The sequence below is a fragment of the Fulmarus glacialis genome, unplaced genomic scaffold (assembly GCF_000690835.1).
Source record: "Fulmarus glacialis isolate BGI_N327 unplaced genomic scaffold, ASM69083v1 scaffold42630, whole genome shotgun sequence".
NCBI classification, from domain to species: Eukaryota; Metazoa; Chordata; class Aves; order Procellariiformes; family Procellariidae; genus Fulmarus; species Fulmarus glacialis.
The window spans coordinates 4,606-22,689 of NW_009187874.1; the positions used below are offsets into that span (position 1 = coordinate 4,606).

Genomic DNA, 18,084 nt, shown 5'->3' on the forward strand with positions numbered 1-18,084 from the left:
TGTTTGCTGAATCCATGTTATTATATGCAGGTAAAACATAAAGAGTCTAAATTTTTACAGGAAACAACATTTCTGATTCTAGAAAATTGTTTTAAGCTAAATATAGTAAATAAATCTATATGTGTCCCATATTTTGTGTATGCTTTCAAATTACATACTCAATTGATCTTAAGCCCTTGGGGCTCTGATGATCTAAATCCAAGCTGCCAGGGAGCTGACTGATAAGAGAACAGGAGCCTGAAATACACCTTCTTGTCAATCAGACTTACGGAGATTTCTTAAGAATTTACTACTTTACTTATAGTTGCCTGTAATAATCAAAAACTACCCAGATGAACTGTATGATGGGGAATAGCTATCAGCTGGGTAGAATATAGTCCTGAGCCACACCCTTTACCTGCTATATATTTAGGCCATATGCGGTACTTTCTTTCTCTAAAATGGCTGCTACCCCTGAAGGTAGTGATACTAACCAGGTATGTGTTTTCTCAATTTCTTTTTAATAAAATGGAAATACTAGGTTTTTTAATAGAAGTCAGATTTGTGTGTACAATAGTGCTTTTTAAAATTAAAGTTTCAGCTGCTGATTTTCCATATTTAGAAAGCTTTTTATGGTTGTACTGTGGTCAGATAATAAAATAAGGTTACAAAATAGACTTTTTGGAGCTCTTCGTATTAAGTTCTTTCTCTTTATTTAAATTTTAATCTGTTTCTTGCTGGCTAATTTTTTTAGTGAGATGAGAGTTACTGTTCTAAATGTATAAGAAGGCGGAGGATGCAGTACGTCCAACTACTTGACTGCTTTCTAGCTCTTGGTGCTTTTTTTTTCTTTTTTCACATTGGACACCGCTTCATACCGGAGTTGATCATTTTAACTATAGAAATGCTCTGGGCTAGGTTTATGATGATTATTTGGGGAAAAAAAGATCAATTATACATCTGTCTTAAGTCACTGTATTTCATCGCTAATGGAAGTTTGTTTTGAAGTGTGTGTTGGTGAAGATGTCCAACTAAGGGAAAAATAAACTTTTTTCCATGATTCAAAGACGAGAGAAAGGTGGCATGGTGTCTGAGCAGCTATGTTTAACTGGTCTTTGTTTTCTTAATTGTAAACAAAATTTCAAGATTAACAAATATTATAAAGGCACTGCTGAGAAAGTAATTTAAATGCATTGCTGTTTTGTAGTGTGAAACTTCTAAGAGCTATCTGTATTTAAAAATCTATAAATCTGTTTTCCCTTTACTAGGATATCCGGAAATTCTTCGGCGTTGTATCTCCTGGAAAGCGACAAGAATGTGAGACTGTGAAAAAGAGTGAAAAAATTAAAAACAATGAAGGACCTTCAAGTGGGAAGAAAAAGGGAAAGGAGACTAAAGTTAGTTTTGCCTTTCTTGTTTGTGAAGTGCTTGGTTTCTCTGATGTAGGATTGTTCATCTCTCTAGCATTTTTTTGGAGTCATACTTCTTCCCATATACTCAAAAATCAGACTATATGTCAGTTGTTTTTATTGGCATGGGAGGAAACTACCACCTAATATTAACTTCTAGCAGCAAAACTTTGTAGGTGGTGAAGAAAATTGCTAATTTAAAAAATATTTGGGTTGTAGGGCAAAGGAGAGGTAGGTAGAAGTTTTTATGGTTAGGTGCTAACGTAGGAACAATCTTTATGTATTTGAAGTTATTTTAGCTATAGCCGTAGTTCTCTGAGTAGCTCTGCTTATAATTAAGATTGAGGCTTACGCACAGTAGATGTAGACATATCATAAAGATGTCATGCTTTCAAGTAAGGTAAAAGTCTGTGGTGTAGGTGCCCTCTGACCAGTTTTGTAACCAGGTGTTTTTTAAACACCTGTGGGGGAAACATTAACACTGCCTTTCTTGGACAGGGTCACTTATGTAAACCTGTTGCAGAGACCAAATTCTGTAAAATGACAGGTTAAAATTAGATTGGGTTCTAGTCTCCCGGTACTTTTCATGTTAATCATCTGAATTGGTATAGAAAAGAAAGGAGTGGCTAAAGAGGGCTTTAAAATCGCTTAGAGAATGGCAGGATTTCTCATAGGATGGAGTGTTTAATGTGAAGCATCACAATCAAGAAGTAAGATGTTACTTAAAAAAAAATTTTGGCTGTATAATTTCATTGTTTCAATGTGAAAATAAAGGACCGTTCAGTGGAACTGAAAGACATAGCAATTATCATATGTGATCAATTGTTTTTACTTTGCAATTCTCCAATTATATCAAGGATTTAACAGGTTTCAGATTAGAATTGAATGTGGATTATAAAACGTATGTAGTTACGTTTATCTAGAATTAAATTTTTAGAAGCGTTTACAGCTGTGCATGACTATGAAACAAGGATAGGTGGTAGTTTGGTAGGCCCAGGAAACTTCCTATCTGTGCAGCTTGTGATTTTTCTAAATATCTAAAACTTGTCAATGGCTTTTTAAAAAAAAAAAAAAAAAAGTCCTTGAGACAGTTTAATACTAGCTGCTGCTAGATAGAGCAACGTTTGTCAACTGTGACCACTGGTGCAATCTCTTATGATAGCTGCGCTGCTTAATGGGTGAGAGGAGAACCTGCAAGCAACCAGGACACTGAATAGGATATCAGTGTAGCTTCAACTGTTGTGTATGCTTTTTTCCTTTTTCAATTGGCTATGTTTTACTCTGAAGTCGTGTCGAATTCTGGTGGTTACAGCAAAGCCACATCCAGAATGGAACCAAAAGTGAAAGCTGAATTCCATAAAAGTAACTTACTAGGCTGTACCATCTCTATTTCTGGTAGGACCATGCAATTTCTTTTTTGGATTAGAAGTTGGGAATGCTCGAAAATCTGTTTAATTTACTTTAATTGGCATTAAACTTGAATATTTATTCTCAGCGTAATCATCTGTGGTTTGCTTGGAGCACGTTTAGCTTTACTGCTGCAGTTTCTTCCTTATTTCCTCTGCCCTGCACCTTTCCCCCTCCCACTCACGAGTTGGCACAAGACTGTTCGTAAATGTGATACTGGGAAATAAATAATTTCTGTTAGAATTTGTTTGAAACTCATAAATTTGAACATGTAACTGAGTAAAAGCTTGAAGGACCTGTTTACTGGTTGAACTAACGAACTGTTACTCTTAGGTGAACAATTCACCCAGTGAAGATCATTCCAAACAAAAGCGGACAAACAAGAAAAAAAGAATAATCTACGATTCAGGTAGCGTTCACAGTTGTTTCTGAATGCTCCTTTGTATTTTTTGCATTGGCATTCAAGGTCAATTAGGTAAATAGTATATCTGAAAGAAAGCTGTGGTCTGTTGGTTTTTTTTTTTTGTTTTAGTAAATGCAATTAAAAACATTTTTTACAGTAATTATTGCTGGATAGCTAAATATGTTTGATAATAATAAGAGTGCAGTGTGTGCCAGTGCAAAGTAACTTTTAATAAAACTTCTGTTAAAAAAACCCCCTACAAAACCAAAAAAACCCACTAAACAACAACAAAAAACCACAAACAAACCCACAAAAAACAACAACAAAAAGTTCAGATGGTAAATTCTATCAAGGCTCCAGAACTTTTTTTTTTGTTATGAAGACGTATATAAATTGTGGGGAGTTTTAGGTTTCCTGTTCTGTTAGGGATAAGTTATATCCTACGCTGTACAGGAGGCTGATAATATACTATAATTTCACATTTCTGTGCATTGTGTGAAAATAATATAGGAGATTGTTTTTAGAGGCTAACTTGTGTTTTCATATGTGTCTTTCTCTATTAAAAAATCTAGTAAATGTTCATCGCATAGTTTTAAATTTACAGTATGGAACACGCAGAATATAATTTAAAGCACTGCCATCATATTCTAAAAATATTCTTTGGAATATTGTAATAAGGGAAACCCCTTTCATAGCACTTATATATTAAAAAAAAAAAACAACAGCCCACCCAAACAACGAAAAGTACCCCCCCCAACCAAAAAAAAACCCCAAACCCTTGCCTGTCAAGCTAAGTTTAATTTAAAAGCTTGAAATTTCTAGTTTAATCTTTCTGAGCTGTTATGTCATTTAATCCCTCTTTCATTGGATTCTGAATCTTGAATATTTGTTGTGAAACTGTAGAAAAGATTGTAGGAGTTTCTACAATTTTAGACTCCTACTGAAGACTTCAGCTTGAATTTTTAGAAGCAATCTTCTTAACCATAGAAGATTCCTTCTCTTGTAGGAGAAAAATGATTACACAAACATCTGTCAGAATAATGCTGTTGTATATAGAAAAATATGTTCAAATCTTCAGATGAACTGTTCTATAAACAGTTTCTGTTTAGCAGTGAGGAATAGCAGTAGAAATATTTCTGCATTAAAAGGTGGAGTACAAAAGTAATATGTAACTCAACTGCTACCTTTAAAGTGCTGATACTGTCTGGAGACTTTGCAAATTCTAGCCCTTTAGTAGTAGGAGAGCAAAAGAGAAATAGTGCTCTAAGTTCTTGAAGATGGAAAAGTGTGTGGGGTTGGGGTTGTTGTGGGTTTTTTTTTTTTTTTGTTATAATTACAATACATATTAGTGTTTATCATGGAAAAAGGTAGGCTCTGAAGGGTAGTCCTCTGTTATCTTGCAAGTTGTCTCGGCTTTTTCAGTTTGTCCTGCTTACTCATTGGGATACATAATTCACAGTGGTTTAAGTTTGGCATCTTGACAACTTTTGGGGTATGGAGAATGGTCGGTGAGATGAATGGTAGTCTACCAGTGTTCTGAAAAATCAGAGAACAACCTCAGTGATCTAGCCTGTTGTTAGCTTTTGGAATAGGTGTAGTGGAATACACCAGCATAATTTAATCAGGCTAATGAACCTATGTTAAAAGTTTGTTGTGGTGTTTTGTTTTTTTTTTTTGCCTTTTTTTGGGGGGTGTGTGGGGGTTTTTTTTGTGTGTTGTTGTTGTTTTTTGGTTTGGTGGTTTGTTTTTGGGTTGGTTTTTTTTTTTCAAGTAATCTGATGTGGTACTCTGACCATTGCATTCCTTTTCGGAAAGGTTTTTATACAGGCATAGCAGTTTTTGGAATAAGTAACAAAATATGTCTTGTTATGTAAACAAAAAATCACTGTCTAGACTGAGTTCTGACCAAATTTTCATTTAGTCATTTATATGCTGGAATAAATGATGGCTAGGCTATTAGCTGATGGAGAAAAATGAAGCTGTGCTCTGACCTTCCATGTGATATCTTTTTCTCACACAGTTGAATATATGTGAAAACATGTTAACTAATGTTATGTGATCTATTACTTAAAGCCTGTATGTATGTGGAGGAAATCTACATTTATGTTGTGGTCAAAATACAGATTCAGAAGAGGAGGTGCAGTCAGTGAAAAAATCCAAGAAGCCATCTGAGAAAAAAGCAGCTACTTCAAAACTTGGTAAAGTTCTAAAGCAGGATCCTGTTGTTTATATTTCAGAGACAGGTAATGGAAGAAATATATCATCATATGTTCAGCTGTAGTGGGGTGGATTATGTTACAAATGGGATGGATTGTTTGACTAATATACTCTTAAATATGACCATAAAACCTAATATTTAGAAAGACAGATTATGTTCTCCTTAAACAAGCTAACCAAAAGCACTTCAGAAGTTTAGCCTGAAGTATTGTAAAGTCAGGAGCAGAGTAAAACTGAGGTGATGTTGCGCAGTGGCTTAGGTTGATTTAAATAGGCATATAATTTCATGAGCTAACACTTCCCTGCTTAAGCGTATTCCATAGTTTTAGGGGAAGGAGTTAAGTAAAGGAAGTATTTTTAATATCATTAAACTGCTCACTAGCACACTTTGTGAAGTGACTGTTGGCTACCATAAATAGGTTTGAAAATGTCTTTAATCTCTGCCTAATATGTTGGTGACTGCAAAAGTTCTTGAGTTCTGTGTTTTACTTCCTTATCAACACAATTTTTTTGAACAAACATTATTCAGACTTTTAGGAAGAACTGGAATTGGAAAAAACAATTGCAACAAAAACTTGCGTTATACCTTGTATATACCACACTTCTCAGTCTTGGATTTCAACTTTCTAAATTCTGGAGCTATTTTTGCTCTTGGGGAAAGGAGTGAGTTTAATTAACCATTCCTGATCATTTTCAGGTCTCCTGTAGCCTTCTGAAAAAATCGTGACAGTGATTTAACTGCTAAGCTCTCAGCAGAGTTTAATTTAGATTTAGTCTCTTCTTTAGAAGCTGTATAGTTAAACTAAAGCCACAATTTTAACTCAAGCCATAAGTACCATTCAACTGAACAGATAAGGGCAAATTCTGTCAGTTTGATTGAAGAGTATTATATGTTAATTTGTTTTCATTGTTTGCATGGTTGTTCCTTACTACTGCTTTCAGTGTTGCTTTTGGTGTGATTCTTGACCTTGGTGCTCTCAAGAGGAGTTTGACTGTAAATTTACAGGGGAGACATTCATCTACTGTTACGGAAGTCTCATCCTGCAGAATTCTCATTAAACATGTTTCCTTCCCAGCTCCAAAAAAACCCCTGATAGTGATTTTTCTGCTCCCCCCCCCATTAAACAGTGTTCTTAATTCTATCATGAAGCAGTTTTGTTTCCAGTTACTTGCTTCATATTGTGCATTTTCCTCTACTAAATTTGAGATATTGTGGAAAAGTTTCAGTGGCATGAGCTACTATTGTTTGATAGGTGAACATCGGTTTATGTAGACTCGGTCTTATTTACGAATCAAGCATCCTTAAAGGTATGCCACCAGCATAGGGGAAAATACTCAGATTTTGTGAATTCTGTAAAAATTTATCTGTGAAAGAAAATTAACAGAATTTCTGGTATTTAGCTTAATATTTCAGTACTTCTTGAAGATAGACATTAACACTTCTTTTTTGGCATGTGAGAACAGTTGGCTGTGTATGCATGTGCGTTTTTTGTTACGTAGAGTTGTGTGGGTTTTTTTTTCATGTGAGTGCTTGCAGCTTCAGGTTTTTCTTTTATTCCATCTTAACTGAGAGATCTGTTAGAGGCACATAAGGAAAGATTAAGACTATATGTGGGCTAAAAGAATTAACTCATTAAGATTCTGACGATAGGATGAATTTGATTCCTGTCTTACTGAATGGCATAGATTGGAAGCATCTTAAATTTGACTCCGTTAATTTGATAAATCAGAAGCTTTTTGAATGGTCTACTGTTCAGAGCTGGTAGCTTCCCAACTTAAATCTCTTGTCATGTTAGGTTCATTCTTTTCTGATTTGCTTTTAAAACATAAAGGTCTCTTTCTGCACTAATCTATTGTCATTTCACATTGATTGGTTATAATGCACATAAACTTAGGTGTTTTGATATCAGATGCTGGTTACCATACTCTGATCACCTGTGCAACACAAGCTGTAGAATTTCCTGAGAGTAGCAACGCTAGGTAGACACATTTTGGTCACAAAGGTATTTCTTATAGTTTGTGATGCATCTCTCTCTACTTACTATAACTTAGGCTTGAAGTGAGAAAGACTTACGCTTTTTGTCAGTTGCTGCTGTGGTTGGGTGTACTTACTACATCTGGTCTAAGTTCAGCTGAGGCTGTAACTATTAGGTCTTCTAGAGTAGAGTTCTTTACTAGAAACAGACTTCCCGTGTATGGATTCTAAGAAATGGTGATAAAATTAGCAGACTTGAATCTTAAATCTATTTTGATAAAACATGTTTTTTAAGTGTTGGAATTCCAGGAGTTTTCTGTGATCCCTCTTTGAGTTTTAGGATATGTATTTGGAAAAGTGGACACAGTCACTGGGTATGGTATTTTTTTGGTAAGACCATTGCTGAACATAAACATTGCCTCCCTGTAATCATACCATTGCCTCCCTGTAATCATACCATGTATTTTTAAAACAAAAAAGGATTGTTTGCTGCAGTATCCTATTAAAAGTGTGGCTCACCTGGCTTTTTTCTACACCTTCTTCCTCCTTAGGCTCTTTTCAGTATCACTGTTTCTAAGATGGATTGTGCTTATTTTACTTGTCCTAGATATTTGACCTGGCATTTAGTTGTACTATGTCATATATTCAAATGAGCTGAATTTTCCAAAGTATCCTGAACACTTTATCTGTCTTGTTTGTCCTCTTACTCAAAACTTCGTTTCCTTCAACAGTTTTGCCAACAGTTCTTTCCTAATTAAAAAGGATCTTTAACAGCATTGATCGCAGAATAGATAAATGATCAGATTCCTGGGGAATAAACAGTACGTATTTAGGTTCGTTATGCAATTCAAGATGGTGTAATCAAATTTTTCTGCATAGGGATACCATGGGAACACGGGTCAAGGTTATCAGTGAAATCCCTGAAAACCACGGCTCAAGGTTTTTCTTATCTGAAGAGTTTTAAGTACACACAAGGTTGACTTAGTAGTCTATCGCTAAAACAATGCTTTTATAACCTTGAGACTTAACGCTTGAATTTTGTTTATATTTAATCTGTATAAATTGTTTCTTCAGCTTAATGGGGCTGTCAAACCGAACGTTTTTAATGGTTTTTAATGGTATTGATACAGCTATTGCCTTGAGATAAGCATGTTTTATAAGAATAGGAATATATAAATAGTAGATAGAAAAGATCCTAATGAAATTTGTAGGCATTTATCCTTTTCTTGTTTTTAGTGTTATGCAGCTGAAAACTTAAGAATACACTTGTTGGACTTGCTCAAAAGTCAGAATCTCATTCTCGAGGGCTTTGTCTGTGGCAGTGTGTTTGAAAGAGCCTTTTGGCATCAAGTAGTCAGTAGAATCTTGGTAGTTAATTGCCTCAACCTGTTTTTCAGTTTTATTTGAAACTTTCTTCCTGTTGCTCAAATTTCTTTTCAGCTCTTCTATATAACTTATGTGGGCTACAGCTTTCTTGAAAAACGTGGGGGAATTAACTTTTTGGTTTGTGTAAGAGTGGATTGATGAGATCATTGCGTTGCTTTGTTTCTTATTAGCTTGTGAAGTTGCCTTTTTTTTTTTAAAAAGGCAAAAAAATAAAGCAAGAATAGTTGCTCTTTGTAGTTCTGTAAGAAATACTTTTGTTATTATTGAAACCAATTTAATTTAAATAAATATTTAGTTTACTGATGGCCAAAGATAAAGTGAAGTTATTCCAGCAGGTAACAAGGGAAAAAAAGAGCCTTTTTTTGTTGATAGAACAGTCCTAGCAGATTGGGAAAAAATCCAATTGTTGATTGTATTTGTTAAAATAACGCTTTGTTTGACTGCTTAATGAAGTATGGAACCTTACCTTTGTTTGTAGAAGATCACCTGTTATTATGATGTGTTGAACCTCATCTGGTTTCATCACAGGTCGTTATTTGGCAGGAATTGTGACTTCACTTTTAGTGTAAAGGTAATTATGGATATGTAGCAATTGCCTTGATCGCTTGAATATTGCAAAATACAACTTCAAAAAAAAAAAAACCAACTAAAAGCAAACAAACAAACAAAACCCAAAAAGCCTTGTTCTAGTGGTAGGCTGAATTATTTATAAAGCTAGAAAAAAACAAAGTGGTAGAAACTGAGTAGGTTTGTAGGTACTGGAAAACTGTTCCTTGAAATCTTAGGAGACAGGACAAGAATAGCTTGTGAATGTGCTTGCTGAATATAGGCCCTTTTAATATAGGGAATATTGGGGAGGCAGGGAAACAAACAAAAAAACCCAAAAAACCCACAGAAAAAAAATAATCAGTTAAGTGCTATTACTGGTGGCCAAAAAAAAGTCCCCAGATCCAAACACTTGTTCAAATGAGCATCAGATTGTCAGTGAATAAGCATGTCTTATACTGAAACATTTCATAAGGGAATAAAATCGTCACTATTACTTCCTGGGCAATACTAGCATTGTATATCCTTATGAAAATTGCTATACTTATGCGAAAATGCGTGAAGGTGATAAATAGCACTCTATGTACCAGCTTTCCTCGAAAGTGTTTTATGAAAGATCAGTTGAGAATATGTAGTTGAACCTTAAGGGAGTTTGACTTGAAATGCACTTGAAGAATGAGGGTATGGCTTCTGGCAGAAATCCTATGAAGAAGCAGGGACTAGTGTTGCAGAGGACAATGTAAAAGGTATTTATGAGTGAGTCCATTAAAATGAGTTTGGTTAAGTTTGGGAATACCAACAGTACAACATAAGGGTCCTGTAATGGTAAATGTGCTGTTGTACGCAAACTTCAGTGGTGAGAGGAGTGTTGTATAAACATAGTAAATGTACGATAGTATCTAGAGTTGCCTGTCTGAATAGGGGAGTAAGTGGAAACCAGAGGTGTGTATGAAGTAAAATATAATCTTACTCTTAGAGGTGATCTTTTTTCTTTTCTCTGCAGAATCTAGGGTAACAGCAATATTGAGAAATAAATGTGGTAACTTTGAATAAAAAATTAATAGGATTCATTTATCGGAAGACAGTGATTGCTTTAGGATTACTTTGTCAGCCTGTATTTCAAACATAGCAGGACGTGAAATAAATTCATTACAGTTTAATCTCTGTAACAATTGCTGTTAGATTTTAATTTTTTAATAATGGGCATGTTGCCCGTATTTTTACAAGTATATGGTCATCTTTTACTACTTTTTGGAGGTGTGTTAAAAGATGTTCTGGTCAAGCAGCTGGCTAGCTGTAGTACTGTGCTGTTCACTTCATATGTTTGGATTGCAAAATGGTTGTTTTAATTGTCAATTTATTTTGAGGAAACTTTCTGCAAAAATAGTTTTCATATATACTTCATGCTTTTTCCTTCTTTAAAAAATGGCTTCTGTATGAAAGCTATTGATTCTGTAGGCTGCTTTCAATGTTTTAAAGCCCAAACTATTTTTTAATTGGTTTAGAAAAGGAAACAGGTTTCTTTTGAAATGGAATTTTTTTTTTTAATAGAACTGTCAGTGTTTAGGTTGTTAATGTGCATTGATTTTAATGGGAAATACAATGGCATGAAATACCACTCTCTATGAAAAAACTTCAGGTATGTAGCAGATTGGACATGTGAGCCTCTTAAATTGAAGCATTGGCAGCTCCATGTGCTGTTACTCTACATTATAATTTAAGATGAAATGAATAATTTTGCCATTTAATTTGGATGCTGGAGTTAGCACTTTTTAATCCCTTTCTTTCCCTGGAAAGCAGTATGAAGTGAATTCTCCTTTTTCTGGTAGCTGAATGCGGAAGTTATCTTGGATAAGTGCAGTAAATCTATTTTAAATTAAAGAACTGAGATGGTATCCTTAATCCAGTGTTAATTTGATTACCTGATAGTTCTGTGGAGATACCTATTCTTGTAAGCATTATACTCTTCCATGACTGCAACAAGCACTTTTATTGGTTTTTTTTTTTTCCTTTTACTGTTTCAGTAGAATTTTTTGCACACTTCTAACAGTACAATGAAAAAACTGAATGTGTTTCTTGCTGTGAACCAGCAGTGAATTGCACATATGCAGGCTGGTTGTCTTTTCTTACAGAAATAACAGAGAAATAAGCACACATTGTAAATATATTTAAGTACCTTGAGTGTTTACATTTTGCATTTCTTGGAACTTAATTGTATGTCTTCAATGTTGTGTGTCTAATCTTTGATGTTGTGCATCTCTGTTATTTTCCACCTGAGCCCTGACTTTATTTTTCTCACACTGATACTTTGTTTGGCTCCTTATGCCACCAGTGTGGGGAAACACAAGAGGTATGTTTTGCTGGGTATTTATGTGCACGTCAGAACAGGGTGACATTAATGGTCATGACACTGTAGGTGGTACAGGGAAGTAGAAACTGAGATCTCAAGAGGAGAGCATTTAGAATAGTACCATGGAAATCGTAGTGTAGGATTTCAGTCAATTAATGTCTGTTTTCCTTTACATCTCCAGCATGACTTGTGAACCCAGTTGAAGGTTAGGTAGATTAATTTTTTAATACTTAATCAGATTTTAATGTTTTTAGTCTGGTAAGCGCAAATGCATCTTATTTCTTCTGTGCTATGTGTCCCACATAAGAAAACACATTTTTAAGGTAGGACCTAAGATCATAACACAGAGGTAGTACTTAAGTAATGTTTGGAGTAAAACTTTATAAAAATACTGACTCATGCAGGTTATTTCCGTTTACAAAGTCGCTTTGCCATTGAAAAAAAGCAACGCATTGTTCTTTACTACTGTTATTGTAGGCATGTAAGTGGTATGGATACAAGTAACTTATTTGCAGGTAGCTTTGTGGGTTTTTTTGTTTGTTTGTTTTCTTATACCAGTTATGGTTCAGAGTTCACATATAATTTATTGGGGGCTTTTTTAATGGTATATGTATTATGTGATGTACCTATAATGTTGTAACTTGCTTTGTAATTTTTCAATAGTTAAAAATTTAAGATGTAGGAGATTTTTTTTTTTTACAGGTTTCTTGCAGGTTTGTAATTATTTTCACAAAGCACGTGAAAATGGATGGCAAATTTTTGCACTTAAGTATATACAATGTTTTCAGAAGATAAAAACTAGAATTTCAAAAGTTCTTGTGGTTCACATTGTTTGCTGTAGAGCCTCTCCATTTATTTTTTTTTTTCCCAATACTCGCACAAAAGACCTTTGCTTAGAAATACCATAAACTTACTTTAACCATGCAATATATTGCATTTAAATGATAAAATCAGGCAGATGAAGTTCCCTAGTTCCCACTTTCCCATATGAACTTTCTGTGACTGTAATACTTAATTTTTATTTATTTATTTGTTTTAAATTTTTGTGGGACTGGGGACTGAAGCATAGCACTCATTGAAAATACTCTCTCCTTTGGACCTTCCGATACAGCAATTCAATACTGACTTTTTGAAGTTCCTTTGTAGTGCACATACATTCATTGCTCCTTTTGTAGTGATTATTACTGTGTTGAGTGCTAATGAAGTTTTCTGGAATTACACTATTAGGCATTAAAGTTGCAATTTTTCCATATATAAAACTATTTTTAAGGCCCATTGTTAAAAATATAACAAACTAGAAAAATTCTTTTTAGAATTCAGAGTATCTCTTAGAATGAGCGTACAGTTTTCTTCTTTACCTGGTCCCATTAACTTGGAATAAAGCTATGTTTAACATGAAAGTAGTGTGTTAAGGAAACAACAGAACCTGTTGTATTTAGACCGTAGTACTAAAAGTGACCTTTCTTGACTTCAAATGTAGATCCTTTAAACAATCTACCCAGTTTTTAAAATGTAGTTGTTAAAACAGTGTGAAGTTATAATTTAAAAGAGAAAAATATTTCCCAGTGCTTATGCAATGACTTTTTACCTCTCATAAGTGGGGTCTCACATGCAGTATGATTTGAAATAAAATTTTAATAACTGTGTCAAGTTTTTGAAGAAGCTTTCTGGTGAAGACTTGGTTTTGCATGTAATCAGTAATATTACAGTTCAGGTTTTTTTGCATTGTTTTAAAAATCTCAGTATGAAAGTTTCTGATCACTTGTTCATTTTTTAATTAAAGGCTTTGAGATTTTTTTGGCAAAATCTTCTAAAAAACCCAAACATTCTATATGTCTTGGTTGCTTGTTTGATAAGTCTAAGTGCAATTTTTTAGAGGTCTGCTTAGCAAAAACGGTGTTGTGACTTAAATCTCTACAATAGTGCATCATTAAGCTGTTACCTTTAAGTTGCTTTTTTAACAGCAAAATAAAACCATCTTCCCCCAAGTAACCCCAAATAAAAATAAAAAGGTTCCACGCTGTTATGAAAACATAAAGCTTACCTGAACTATTCCAGTTCTGGTTCCAACTATTACGCTTTTGAAATAAATTTATATCTATTTGGTTTTTTCAGTTATCAAAGTTTATATTTTCTATTGAATCTGGTACGGGACTGCCTTGTTTTGCTTATCATTCATAAGTTCTCTGAAATTTTTATCATAGTTGATACAGATTGTCATGTTCTAAATAAATCAACTTAAACATGAATGTAATGTTTTGATGTCACTTGGCAAGTTCATTCTTTGGAATAGTGGCTCTTCAAGCTGTGGCTGTATTAGCTCAAGATGTTGCTGCTTTCCTCTGCCTATTCCTTTCTGCCTGCTGGAGATCTTTTTTCTCCCTTTCCTCCTTTCAGATCTCCTTAATGAGCTGCTTCAGTGACTGGTCTTGACTCGGTTAATCTGCTGGATTAGTTTAAAACATGAAAGACCTTTTTTTTGTGTGGTGGTGGTTTTTTTTTTTTTGCTAGACTAGTTCATTTTGAGAAGAACATTGTGTCCTGACTGGCTTAGGAAGTTGAGCTGCCTGAGCTGCAGCTGGAAAAAATGAACGCATTTATACTTGCCTGGATTTTTTTCAAGTTACTTTTTTTCCTGTTTCCTAATTATTCATTTGGCATTAAATGAATATTCCTATCATGCTGGTAACTTTAGGCAACTAAACCAGAACATGAAGTTTCATTGAATGGTGAGGATTCAGATCTGCTTCTGTGAAATGATAAAGCTGCTATAATGGTAAAAGTAACCAGTTCAAGTGAATAAAACTCTCTATAATAAACTGTAAAGAGTTAATGGACTGATAACTTCTAATTGCACGCCAAGGTAATACACACAGCAGTTTCTATGGCAAGTGTGAGTATTTCATTTGGAAGGAGTTGCTATAATTGATGGTTTTGCAGATGAAGATCATTTACTTCAGCTTAAATTTATTCAGCCTTCTCATATATTTTACTGCTCCCAAAACTTCTTTCTAAAGATATTTTTAAAAGATAAGTATACGTATTTGACTAAGAATTTTATTTGGTATATACTGGACAAAGGGGTATCAAAGGCTATGTAGTTTGGCACTAAAGTGTATAATTACAATCAGACGTGGCAGTTATTGCATTGAGGTCTTGGATCCCAGAACCTTTTTCCCTTAAAGTGAAAAATATGACTGAGGCAAATTCTTGAAATTGTCTTTGATAATTGGAAAATCCAAATGTGAATTGATTTCAGGGGAATAAAGCTGGAATGGTTCTGGTAAGCTTTATATTTTTATAACAGCATGGAACCTTGTCATGTCGATATAGGCAAAGTGCTAACAATTGTGGTTTAAAGTGCATGTTTGTAGTACATCTAAAATCAATTAGCTTGTTGAGAAATGACATAAAAAATCTAAATGACTGTACAGACCAGTTTTTTTTTAAATGTACGTTGCAACTACAATGTTTTTAAATGAGGAGGAAGATAGAAAAACATATGCACTTTGCTAGTCACATAGCATCTATTCTTTTTGGAAGGAGTTACGGGGGTTGAGTTTGAATAGACTTGCTGGCTTTTTTGAGAAGTGGTGGTTATCTTAAAGATAATAATCTTAAAGATTTACTTTAAGCAAAAGATGAATACAAAACTCAGTCCTACCAAGTGGTGGGACTGTTGAGTACTGACCAGTGCATATTTAAAATAATCAAAACCTGATACAATGATTTATTTTCAAACAAACATTATCTTCTCCACCCTCAACTTTAGGACAGCAATACCTATTGCTCTAGATTGCAAGTTCTGTAGGACAGGAACTGTTTTAAGTACTTGTGCAGATGTGGTACCGTTGAAACTGAATATCCAGAATATTGTCATTTTAGACAAGTAATATATATTTAATGACTTTTGGATAGGATATAGTCCTTTAGCTCCATATAGAAATCCTTATGTAGTAGTCTACAAACACCAATTTAACATGCTTTTGTCATAATAAATACGAGTTATTTGTAACCTGTAGATGCCCTGCCTATATTTGGAGTTGGTTTTATAACATCATAGTATGAGGTTGCCTCTACCTTTAAAAAATTTTGTACACACACAGAATAGGAACCAGGAAATTATATTCTATACTGATGAGGAACTCAACGCTACAGAAATGATAAATGAAGATGAATAAAATACGTTGTTCTGAAGGACATCTGAGGATCTGTCCTATGGTGCTTGTCGCCATTGTCCCTTCCTGCAACAGATTGCTCCATTTTTAGATTGGCTGAGATCATTCCTGAACCTGAGCCTTTTACAATGATCTGAATTTAAACAAATGTTTAACAGCCTAGATAATTTTGATAGAGCTTACTTAGGGAACAACTGCAGATGTTGCTCTGTAATCAGCAGGTGAAACCCTGTTGAGAAAGGATGAGGATAGGAAAGAGGAAGAGGAATAACAAACAGTTACAGGTGGGCTACAGGTGTTAATTTATTAACCTAATTGTGCTACTGCTGGAACAGTATATAAAATGAAAGCCAGATGTGCTTTAATGTCATGGAATAGTTCTTAAAACCTCCAGGATTTAACAGTTACTGGTTTTGTTGCTAGGGAAGTTTGTCCTTGTACATTGCCTGGTATAATAGGTCCCTGCACCATGTGTAGTGTTTGCATCCAAAATAATTAAAAACAATCTCCTGGTTGTCATGCTTGTCTGTTCCATTAATCCCATGATTAGCTTTCTCTTTGTCACATCTACTTAATTTCCAAAAAACTCGACTAGAATATATGGTCTTCACTTGTGTTTGTGATTCAGAGCTAATCCTGAAAAAACCCAAATGTGTATGCTCAGGGTATTTTTTCATGGTATAGCACACAAAAGAAAGTGTTGATATAAACAGGAAATACTGTTCTCTGAATAGTCTTGTTTTGCTATACAAAGATTTTTGCAACATATAAAAGTAATCTAGTTGATGATAAAATTGATTCCTGTTTATTCCTTTGTGAAGTCTATCTCGACTGTTCACATAGCAATTGCTATAAGAATGCAATTAATTTACGATTTTTATAAGCTAAAATCTGAATTTTCACTTTTATTTTCCCACAAATTATTGGCTTGCTTGCATGAGTGAGAATGCCTCTCTCCTTTTACAGATCATGTGTTGAGAAACATTGACTTGAATAGTCCGACAGCAATACTAGGACTCTCTTGATATTTTCAAAGTTGTAAATGAAGTCACCTTCATGCTTGTAAGGAAACTGAAAGTGTACAACTGATTAACTTTGCTGTTCACGTCTGTGGCAGTAGGCATGTGTGAACAGTTTGTTTCAAAGAAGCAGCGTTACGGTTTTACTGAAAAAGTTGATGTTCTTAAGTACTTGAAATAAGGGGAGTGCCTGGAGATCAGGCAAATTTGTGATTTGCTTATGAATTTCCTGAACCTGGGATGAAACTGTAGCCTGAGTATCTGTCCCCTAAAGCATCTTTTGAAACCCACTTAATAGAATCGGGGTGGTTTTGTTTCGTAATGACCACTTTCATGTTCTCATTCTGTCTTTTCTTTATTTGCATTTATAGACGACTGTTCATAAGTGCTGTGAGTCTCTTGTCCTTCAGCCACCGCTTGCAGTCAATAAATGCTTCTAATCCTGTTGTTTCTAGGAAGGACATAATTAAAGCAAAGCTCTAATTATTGGTAATACTTAGTACTGGCATAAAAAATGACTCAAATCCACATCCTTTTTAATTAAAACCTAATTATATTTACTCTGCTTCTTTCTACTTGGGAGAAAGCAATATCCTGGGTTTTGTTGTTATTTAAATGGTTATGAGTGAATAATGAAAAAATCAATATTGCATGCAGATCTTCTGATAACAGTAGTGATGAGTAAAGATTCTTTTCTAGCATGGAGCAGTCCTTAGCTTAAAAGCTGGGAGCAGGGGGGCAGAATAGGATTTGTATCTTCTTTCCAAGACAAATAAATGTAACTATATCTACATTAACTGTTGATTTCTAGTAATAGGTACATTTTACTCCTGCAAATGTATTTTCTTGTTAAACTGAAAAATATAAAAGAAGCAAAAATATTTCTGAAATTAAGTTTGAGATAAGCAGTCTCCTATTCAGATCTCAAATGATTGTAAATTAAGAGCCTAAATCATCTAGTGTCCAAAACTCCCAGATATGTAATAGTTTGTTAAATTGAGATAAATGGCAGTAAGAGATGTACCGCTGCCTAGGGAAAGTAAACCGTGTTGAGAATAGTAAAGCTTTTAGCTTTGTGGTAAAGCTTGCTGCTGTCAGCTGAGGGCCTGGGCTTGAATTTTCTCTTCCATGTATTGCTTTGTGAGTTGAATTGGCTAAAATGCCATTTTCTCATAGATGAATTTTTACGTTTAGGCATTCTTGATTTAACTGCTG

At 34.4% G+C, this 18,084-nt stretch overlaps 1 protein-coding gene across 1 annotated transcript in view; it reads left to right on the top strand.

The window, feature by feature from the left end:
• Positions 1–440: 440 nt before the first annotated feature.
• Positions 441–18,084, top strand: part of LOC104075941 (replication factor C subunit 1-like) — a gene marked incomplete at its 3' end in the record, with an annotated part of 26,781 nt that continues 9,137 nt past the window's right edge. Inside the window, exons 1-4 of the mRNA XM_009576613.1 lie at positions 441–476; positions 1,248–1,376; positions 3,129–3,204; positions 5,322–5,441. Of these exons, the coding sequence (XP_009574908.1) occupies positions 441–476; positions 1,248–1,376; positions 3,129–3,204; positions 5,322–5,441 (361 nt within the window). The remainder of the gene's footprint in view (positions 477–1,247; positions 1,377–3,128; positions 3,205–5,321; positions 5,442–18,084) is intronic.